This window comes from Diuraphis noxia, unplaced genomic scaffold (genome assembly GCF_037042655.1).
Source record: "Diuraphis noxia isolate RWA-SAM2 unplaced genomic scaffold, SU_Dnox_SAM2 contig0003, whole genome shotgun sequence".
In the NCBI taxonomy this organism is placed as follows: domain Eukaryota; kingdom Metazoa; phylum Arthropoda; class Insecta; order Hemiptera; family Aphididae; genus Diuraphis; species Diuraphis noxia.
This window is the reverse complement of record NW_028301713.1, coordinates 21567081-21578318: the sequence shown is the minus strand read 5'-3', so window position 1 is coordinate 21578318 and position 11238 is coordinate 21567081. Positions and strand designations below refer to the sequence as shown.

Below are 11238 nucleotides of genomic sequence, written 5' to 3'. Positions count from 1 at the left end.
GAAATTTAAATCACGTAATAAATATTAAATTGTATAAATTGTAAAATTGTAAAATTATAATTAAAAATTTCAAAATTAACAGTTAGTTTTATGATTTTTGTTTAAGTATTTAAGTGACTGACACGCACATTTTCTAAGGCATTTTTTGCGTTTTTATGTCATGAATGCATATTTTTTACGCCTTTAACATCCTTTTTTTTTCCTTTTATATACCGGGAACGGGTAGGAACTGTTTAGCACAATACTGCCACCCGAACCCGTATCGTTTATTCACCTTGACAAATAACAACATACATAAAACATAACAGCTATACATACGTGGGGGCCTCTAACCACCCTAGGTATTTTGGCCTTCAGCCCACAAATTCAGTCACCATACTAATCGCGCCTGCCTGGCCCGCTCTGCATTCTCCTTCCGCCCGAGAATCGCCTCCACCATTCTGTCAAACGCCAACCTCTGTTCCTCCACCATCGCCTCGATGCGTCGCCTCCTGAATGCATCATCTGGGAGGAGCTCCTGCTCCGGCCCCAGGATGATATCCGGCACATCATTGGGTTGTAGTGGCCGGCCGACGCATTGCTCCATCTTCCGTCTGTCTTCTACCCAGAATGGACAGTTAAATAAGGTGTGCTCCACAGTGTCCTCCGGCTCTTCACAGTGCATGCAGTAGGGGTCAGCTGCCCTCCTCCTCTTCCACAGATAGTGCTGGTAGCATCCGTGACCCGTCAATGCATGGGCCATGTGAAATGTCATGGCTTCAACGCTTCAAGTCTTGACTGATACACCCACCTTCTGATGTCTGGAATCATCCTCGTCCACGCTGCCTTCGTCGTGTGGTCCCAAAACACCTGCCATTCGCGCAGTGTTGTCTCACGCTCCTGCCTCCTTATGACCGCCACCGTCGTGAGCTCTCACTTGCGCTCCTCGATTCTGCGTCGCTCATCGGCCAGCAGGTGGGCTGGAGGCATTCTAGCTAAGACCAGAGCTGCCATATCAGACACGGTCCTGTAGCACCTCGCAACCCTATAATAGCGGCACCTCTCCGAGCCTGACTGAGAGCTGTCCTATTCCGAGCCGTCTTTTCGCCTTTAACATCCTGGCCGTAGTTAATATAGTAGACTATTTTTGATAATAAATAATATATAGTAAATGTACACTAATAGTGAATATTGAAATAATTTATTAAAAATTATAAAAAACAAAATATTAGTTTCATATTTTTAAAGTCCTTTATTGAAATAGAATGTATCTGATTGGTTAGTAAATTGTTCGGTGACTTGATTATAAGCTTCTTTATCAAATTTCTCTAATGCACTCAATTTAACAGAACTATAAAGTGTAAAGTAAAGATACATAATATTACTACACGACTTCACTACACATTATAGTCGCATTATCCACTATTAATTATAAAAACAATTTACTTACCTAAATTGTGGAAATACAGCACATGCTGTTGGGAGCATACCAATGAGTCTGAGTAAACAAATTTAGATAAAATATTTTATTTATATACAAATAAGTTTTTTTTATTGAATAAATATAAAATAGGTATTCAAAATTAATATGACAAGTAAAGGTACAATATTCAATATGTATCGTTATTTTTTTTTTTAATTTGTTAAGATGTCAACAGTATAATGGAGATAGATCCCCCCAGCTTTTATATTCTGAACAGAGCAATCACTAAAATGATGTGATTTATTTTTGTTTTTTTTTTCGTGTACATACAAATATTAGTGCTTAAGAGGACGTAATACCCTTATGTGTTGTCATACATGCGGGTATCACGTTTTCTTAACACAATTTTCAACTTTAAGGATAATAGTGTCCAATAAGAAAATTGAAAGTACTTCAAACTTTTATATACATATATATTCGTATTATAAATTTTCACAAATTTTTATTAAATCTATACTTGTTATAATTTTAAAACATTTTTTTCTCCATAAATATCGATAAAAAAATGTTTGGTAGGACAAAAAAGCATAATTTAATGCAAGGTTGCAAAGTTTTTTAATGCTAAGTTGTTTCAGTTATTAGCAGTTGGAAGATATTAAGTAGGCAGTTTTTTTTAACATAGATATGTCAGTTGCAAGACCGTACCTGATAAAAACTTCGTGGGGGCTCCAAAATTTTTCAATGTGGATATTAAACATTTATCGTTTTTATGTTCAAAATGTAAAAACTAGTTTTATTTTTAGACATCGGTAGGGAGAGTGTTCGGATATCTAAACACACCATTCGTACTCAAGTTACGACGTTGTTAAACGCTACAATATTTTGATATCACACAAAACAGTCGATAGTTAATATAATTAGAGTATATTAGCCATTTGGGACTGAAAGTATTTCTTTTGGTATCAAAAAAAAATTAATATAATTTATTTTAAACATTTGTAAAATATTGATGAAATTTCGGGGGATCCCGTTCCTTGCCTTCTAACTAATAAATCCAATGCTACATAATATGTTATAAGAGTTATTGCATTTAAGTATTTAATCAAAAATGGGTGGACGACAATGTATATGTCGTAAGCAATAAGCATATAGTCAAATCAGGCATTTTATTAAATTCCTAGGCATATAGTCGAAGAATTTAATGTTTATGCAATTTCACTATCCGCCTAGACATTTAGTTAAATACCTATTTCATGCCAGGCAAATAATAAAAAAAACATTTTGTATTATTTTAAAAATTTAAATATATTTTCTATCAGTTATTTATTGCTATTTTATACATAAAAAAAGCTGTATATTATTTATTAATATGAAAAACACGTAGGTATATGAAATAATATGTTTAATTTTGTGTTAATTATTATTTAGTATTGTTTTAAAAATGAAATCATAAATATATTCAGGTAATAAATAATTAGATGTGATAGACATAAATGATAGTACGAATATATTGTATAGCCTATATAGTCAGTATAGTCTATAGTACGAGTAGTGAGCACCTACTATATATTCTTATTAAATAAAAATAAAAGTTCCATTGGTTTTTACCTTGGAAAATTAACGTAGGTACTAGGTTGTATGAGAACCTTATCTATATTGAGTACCGTGGGACAAATTATAATCCTATTGATTATAACGATAAAAATATGGCGTTATGGAAAAAGATACAGAACATGAGATTGAATTTAACAATAATTTAGTTTAGTACGTCTATTACGTTTAAATAAATAACTGATAGAAAATATATTTAAATTTTTAAAAATAAGAGAAAAAGTTTTTTTATTATTTGCCTGGCATGAAATAGGCATTTAACTAAATGTCTAGGCGGATAGTGAAATTGCATAAACATTAAATTCTATGACTATATTTAATAAAATGCCTGATTTGACTATATGCCTACGACATATATATATATATATAAATATGTATCGCGGGGGGAAATGTCCTACTATACCGAAAACAAAATGTGGGGAAATGTCCACGATTCCTTTTAATTATAACCAACTACAATAATATACATTAACTATAACCGTATGTCTTTTAATCTCCGTAGGTATGTCGCATGTTTTTGTAAATATAATATAATAAGTATATTAGCACTTACATAATTCCAAATCCAATTGTATTAAAAGGTAAATGTGCCCATTTATTTTTTCTAAACCAGCAGCTTTTGTTATCCAAAACATTTTCCAAATATTGAATTAAAACTTAAAATTACAAAAATTACATTAATATTCTTATATACAGAGAGACAGGTAGACAGCTATCCAGGTATTTCATCAGTTTTCAGATATATTTAATACAACACGTCATAATAAATACATAGCCGTATGACGTCATTGATTTATTATCAGCTATTGAAGCTGGGAAACATTTCGTATGCAGTATTGCAATGATTAATCATTGAACTTAAATTAAAGATCGTCTATTATACAATATTCAGTGACCTAGACCTACCTACTTATTGAAGATCTGCCTACACGCATACACGATAAAATCCTACCATATACGGTAGAGTGATTTCGCCAGTTTTTAAAATTGTTTTTATTCAATATGGTTATTTCGCTAACTTATTTAGTTATTTATATTAATTGATTTTCACAAATATTTTCTATAAATGGTCGGCTTTGGAAAATAGGAAGGAATTTCGCAAAATTAAGATTAATGAATGGTGAGGTGTTTTATAATTTTGCAATATGCCAATACTGGTGTTTAGTCATTATTAAAGTATTTTTTTTTTTAGTAATATTTAAAATTTTAAAACCATTTAATTGTAAAATGCTACTCCATTTTAGATTCGGAGCGGAGCGATGAATGTATTGATTTTACAATTATATGTGTTTTTTTGTGTCTGTGTACATGATAAGTTGTCGAAATAATGTTTCGATTTTCAACTTCAGTAGCTTTCTAATTGGTTAGAAAAGGGAATCTAAAGTTGGTGCATTTGAGAGGTCAAATTTTGAAATTTCTAGTAGTTTTAAAAACACCGTGAAAAAAAATAAGAAAAATCGGGTATTTTTACGCAAAATCAATTTTTGAGAAAATCTAATTTTCTATCTTTTTAGTTTTTATTTATAAATGACAGTAAAATTTTAAAAATATTATTTTTGGGTACTTTAAATTGTATATACTTATTATGAATGACCGAGAGAGTCGTGTGCATAGTGAATCTGATTGATTAATTTGGTATTTATTTTATAGATATACCTACATTTTTTTTTCTGAAATAATAGCAATATAATTAATATAGTATACAACTATAAAATATCCTAGACTGATAAACCGTCTCCGCTCAGAATCGTTTCTCATATACAATGATATTATATCATTGAATTCAAATTTAATACCATCCATGATCCATTACAGTAACCCCTTGGCCCTTTGTAAACTACTTTACAGCAGAGCAACATCTAATTACACGCTTTGACGCTTTTTTATATTTATTTTAGATTCTGAGCGGAGCGATGAATGTATATTGATTTTACCATGATGTGTTTATATTTATATTTTTTTTTAAGTGTTACGATTGATTGTTAATCTTGTAAATAGATTTAACATTTTAAGAATTATTCCTAAGAATCTTAATTGGGGGTTTCGAGCTTGACGAATTTGTAAGAAATAACCATTTCCAATTTTAGAATATAATGTAATTGTTGTATAATTCTAAGTTTTGATAGTCGTATGCCGTATGCGATTGATTGTTGATCGTAGGACAAATCAATTTTTATGCAACCTGCTAATGTAATTAAGTGATGTTAACTCCAAAGAATCAAATAAATCTGCTAACTGCTGCAGGTATACTTAAACACTTTAAACTTGGCATGTATATTGATGGTATCCTGGTTTTCGAAATTCGACAAAAATAGAATGAATAATTATAATTATAATAATAATAATAATAGGTTTTTAAATTTGCATCATGTTTTTTCCACATGCTGATTGATTGATCCCCGAAATTAATCGTAAAACAAGTTTAAAATGATTTTAATAATTAAGGTAGATATACTTATACATCTAGGAAACACCTGGTTAAGAATTTTAAGTTTTTAGTACTGCATTAAAATAATTTGAGTTGTACAAAATGTATTAATATTGATAACTACCTATAGATACTACGATATTTAATATTTGAAAATTCTTACATACCTACTCCTGGAGCAAGCAATATAATTCTAGTAACTATGGTTTCTCCTATGCCTTTTAATCCAGCTAACTGAAAACAAACAGCAAAAATATTGTTAAAATAATTATATCTACATCTATTTTGACTTAAATTAGTAAATACTAACTCTTGAATATCCAACTTTTTCTTTGTTGCAGTCATATATTCTTACACCGTCTATGATTTCTTTGTGTCTCATAATTGGCACATTAATAAAACTGGCACCCGCGAATGTTATCAATGGGACGCATCGCTAATGATGTTTAAAAATTTAATATTTTAATTTTGAATAAATGAACCAACAATCAAGAGTTTAGTGTATTACACCTACTGTGAATTCAAATATTTATAATATTATTGAGAAACTGCAATCGATAAAAATATCATATAATACGTATGATATAGGTATAGTATAGGGAGAAGAATGAAAATAATAGCTATGGAAAAGGCTTAGCGAATTAATGAGTTAATTGCATATTATATTGGATTAATTGATTTACATAAAGTATTGGATGACATATCTTGCTAAGGAGAATTTTTTCAATGTGAAATGCAGCTAAAGTCGATGTTCCTGTGGCAGCCAAAATGGTTATTCCGAATCTAACTTGATTAGTTGGAATGAATTTGGTATCACCGTTACGGTTGGTGAAATTTACTAATGAATCGTATGATTGATTGAGACCATGCCAAGTGTAGCTGGAAGAATTCCTTCTAAAATATTACAATAAATATATTGTAGGTATAAAGTATATATTCTCTTAATTATTTTAATTTATTAATATGATGCCATAAATTATTATATTATATTTTATGCCGTGTATTGTGTGTTTATAACCTACAAACTCAATAGGTACTAAATAACATATAAATACAAAATATGTATTCATTACTATTGTTATCGTTGCACGGGTTAAAATGATGATTGTTAGTGAATTATAAATACCTGTTTATTTTTTAGTAGGTATTGGTAATAGGTAAATTTATACTATATTTAAAATTGTATACAATATTTCATATTGATATCATAGGCGTGCAAAGGAGGGATGCCGGGTGTGCCATGGCATCCCCTGCAGCAGTCTACTCAGATAGCTTGTTTTATGTTTTTACTTTTAATAGTGAAAACTATCAACATTATCATAATTTTCATCACAAACGTAACAGAGAGTTTTGTAGTTATGTACCTATTACATTTTTTTGACAAAAAATCTGATTCATGTTTTTTTTTAAGAGAGTTAAAAATTGAGTTATTTCGAATTATATTGGCATCTCCTGCGAATAAAGTCTGCGCACGCCTATGATTGATATAATTATGTAATACATATTATATTATACCTACCTATAGTATTTATAAAAAATTATAAAATTATAATTATATTTATTTTTAAGTGTTGACATAACAAAAGAATACCAGTTAATTAGTTAATACATTTGAAATTATGGGTATATACATACATTTATATACATAAATTCATTTATAAGATATCATAAACCTACTATAGAATTAATAGATTATAATTAATATTAGAGATTTGGGAAAAGTACGGTACTAAATGTAAAAAGCACAGTTAGTTTTATTATTATTATTTTTTTTATGGTATATGCGACTTACAACTTACAATGTCACTATAACCTCTAGGTTCCTATGTAATGTTTTTTCTTTACTTAACAGCAGCCTGCAGCCGTGTTAGATTTATGGGAAAACGAGTAAACCCAATCTTATATTAATGGTAGGTAAAAAAAAATACATGTGTTTTAATAATGATGTATATCATTGTATACCTAAATACCTTATATATTTATAACTTACGTCAATTGGGACAATAGAACAGCAACTAATAATGATTTTCCGATGGGTATAAATGACAATCGTCCAAAACGATTTTGAACTTCATTCGTGTCTGGGTGAATAACATTTTCGTAGATTTGTTGTGCACATAACAGCTTTGTATCTGTGATATCATCATTTGAAATTGATCCATTTCTATATTCAGTATTAGACATAGTGGTATGGAATGGTCATTAAGTCATTAACATAGAACAAAAAGTCGATATCACAAAGTAAACATGGGATTATAGAATTAGGACTATACGTCTATACGAGGTCATTAAAGAAATAATCAAATAAATACCCACCATAAACTTTCATATATTATTTTCTATTAAAGAAATAAAATTAAAGATAACACCTAGCGACCTAGCTTATTAACTACCTAATTATTTTATATAACATTAAAAAATTAAGATTTATACTAGCTATATATTATAATGTATGTTGATAGCTGGACGTTGGTAATCAATCATCTTATGATATGAAATTTCAAACTATGATTATTATTCATAAATTTTTTTTGTTTTAGGTACATACAAATAAGAAAGGCATAATAATTTGGCATTTTCAATGGTAGTAGAGCTGATAAAGTTCAATTTTGGATTAGTAATCCAAGAATAATACATCCATCTTCCAAAATAAGTATTAAGGTCCCATGGACATGGCACTGTTTTCGGATTTTCCATTATGATACTGTAAGAAAAAAAATTTGGCCTTGAGTCCCGAAGATAATATCATATTATATATATTCGTAAGGTAGTTACTATATTATTGAAAGTTAAGTAGATAATAAAACGTTTTAACATATAAAGTTATTATAATGGTTAATGTTATTATAAAATAAAAAAAAGCCGCGCAAGTAGGTATTGCTTTGATTTAATAGGCTAATAATAGCTGTTGTTGAATATATAAGTATAATATATATATGTTATATTTGAATTTAATGATAAATCATTGCATGCGAAAAATGATTCTGAGTCGAGACGGCCAGCCTGCCTATAATATTATCAAGTATATTTCATGACACACATCCTAGCATATATACTCATATAAAATTTATTTAAAAATTAGGTACCTAATCTAAATTGAAAATATTTCATTTGGTTTTACTTTATTAGCACTAAAACAGTCAAAATATTTTTGAAAATGTCTAGTGTGTACAGTTATTCGGTTTTGAAATAAAATAAAATATAAATCGATTGATGGAAATTCTTTTATTTACAGATGAAAGTCCAATATCGTAAAAATGTTATACTCAAACTAATAAAAATTAATGTTCCGCTCCAGTATACATTTTTTCTGTTAAAGGTTTTTATGAGGAATCTTTTATTAAAATTTCTAATGTTAGCTATGAAATATGGTATGAAAAACGCATTTACAAGTTTCTAACTGAAAAATGATTTTAAAATTTTTAATCTTATATGCACATGAAAAAATAATCGTGCACATGTACATTTAATATTTTTTTTAACTTCCATTAAATAAACTTAACGGAAACCTTGCATTAAATTTTCAAGCTTTTTTACCGTGTAAAAAATTTTTAATCCAAAATTATTTAAAGAAAATTTCTCTTGAATATTAATAGCTCAAAAAGTCTGAAAATATAAATAAAAATATTTGATGAACATTATATTGTCCTTAAGTGTCCTTGTTAAAAAATGTTTGGGTTATGTCTTATAGGCCATAAAATAAAATAAATAAAAAAAATAAATACATTTGCTTAAAAATAACCATTTTTTCACATGCATACGCCTTCAAAAACAAATTCTAATTTTCCGTTTTGACCTCTAAAAAGTATAGACTAGATTTATTTTTCTATCAGACAAAATGCCGATGTTGATAATCTGAGTATTTTTAGTGCCTTAAGTTGTCGATGATAGACAGATTCAATCATTATGTAAAATAAATAGGTACCTACCTAATACCTATTTTGCTACGAATCTAAAAATTTATACATGCCCATGAATTGTGTGTAATTGTGCCCGTGCTTAAACACCTTTCAATTGACGGTTGTACCCATCATGATTCAAGATATTAATAATCTTGACAAGATTTTAATTCGTGGCACCTATTCACCGGGGTCGGTAACCTTATGGATAAAGTATTAAGGCCCGTTCTTACTATGTCCGGTTAAGTGTCTGATATATCTTTAACCGGGCATTGTAAGAACGGCACTAAGTCTTGTTGACTAGGGCTTCGATTACATATTTACATAGCTGATAACTATTTACCCAAACCTAAGACCGAACTTTAATCGGTAAATTTATCAGGGTTTGGAACATTCATTCAAAAAATAAATGCATTCACATTCACATTCATAGAGCTTAAAATTGAATGTATTAGCACTCAACATTTACAATCATAATTCATAATGTAAAAATTGAATGTACTCATGAATTGCATTCATTCCAAACCCTGAAATTTATAATAGTAATACCATTTTCCTATTTTGGTTGAAATAATAACTGATTGCCACGGAGACTGCTTGCAATAGTACCTATAATATGTAGTACCATTATGTCTTTTATAGGTACCCACAGTGGCGTAATACGGAGGTGCACTCGCACCCCCTGGTATTATGCAGCCGGTGCAAATAGATACAACACACCAACTATATTTCATCGATTTGTTGAATTTTTTTTAAACTTATTTAAACATTTTGTTAATACTTTAATTAATTTCATATAAATATTATATTTTTATATGTATATAATGTATCATAGTACAGACACAGCACCATAGGCGGAAATCCATTGAAAAAGTGGGGGGCTGGCTTCTTAAAACCATCATCCTTAAGGATTTAGAAATTATATTTCTTGTTTTTTAAGAATATAATATATGAAATGAAACTACAAAATTGTTATGTTTGCAAGAAGGTTTGTTTTTGGGGCTTAGCCCCTCCCCCCATTTCCGCCATTGCACAGCACATAATATAGTATTTAAAATACAGGTACCTACAGATTTTGATAGTTGTTTATGTTAATTGTTATAAAATATAAAAATATATTTATACTCTATAGTATACACGCGACACGCGAGAAATGCAATTACCTTTAAATATTAGTAATATGACTTAATCTGTTATTACGATTATTGGACCGATAACAATTTTGCACCTGGTGAAATTTAATGGAATTACGCCATGTTATATATAGTGATAGATTATATTATATATTTTTTAAAACTGTGTGTGAATACGCTTCGGAGAGGAGATGACAATATACATTATTTTCTGTATAAAAAAAAGGAAATATAAAATAAAATTGTCTATTATATATTTGTATAAAAAATACAGTGAATCGTGAATGTGTGAGAGTAAGACCGAGAGAAGAAATAAATATAGTCCCACTTTTTAGATCCGCCATTGCTTTAAACTAGCAGAAATTCAAAAAAGTCTAATAGTCAGATAGTGTGTCACTTTAAAACGCATTGCGCCGAAAACCATCTTATACTTACCTATAAGCTATGTATATGGTTGTCGTTTTGAAGTATCTAATTATATATTTATATTTAATAAAATTATTATAAATACGATTGTCAAAAAAAAAAAAATTACTTACTATAACGAAGGTTGTTAAATGAATAAATATGATCATTAAACATTCAAGCGCCACAGACCGTAATGATTACGAAGTCAAAATGTCGACTGCCGATTGACATAGTTATTAGTTTTTAATGTTTATATAAATCCATGGATTTATATTTTATAAGCTAAGACCGCTTAATCTTTATTTTTGGCCCATGATATTAGTTATTTTAATTTCAGTGCGAACACCAGATATTCAT

The 11238-nt window shown here is 29.2% G+C and overlaps 1 protein-coding gene across 1 annotated transcript; it reads right to left on the bottom strand.

Annotated features, from left to right (window-relative positions):
• Positions 1-1161: 1161 nt before the first annotated feature.
• Positions 1162-11124, bottom strand: LOC107162226 (sideroflexin-2-like). The gene is made up of 9 exons (XM_089224524.1): positions 11013-11124; positions 7990-8145; positions 7432-7605; positions 6125-6335; positions 5752-5877; positions 5609-5675; positions 3567-3669; positions 1430-1477; positions 1162-1330 (listed from the first exon to the last, which is right to left on the bottom strand). The coding sequence occupies exons 2-9, from the start codon at positions 8136-8138 to the stop codon at positions 1222-1224; spliced, it is 987 nt and encodes a 328-aa protein (XP_089080650.1). The 5' UTR covers positions 8139-8145; positions 11013-11124; the 3' UTR covers positions 1162-1221.
• Positions 11125-11238: the final 114 nt, after the last annotated feature.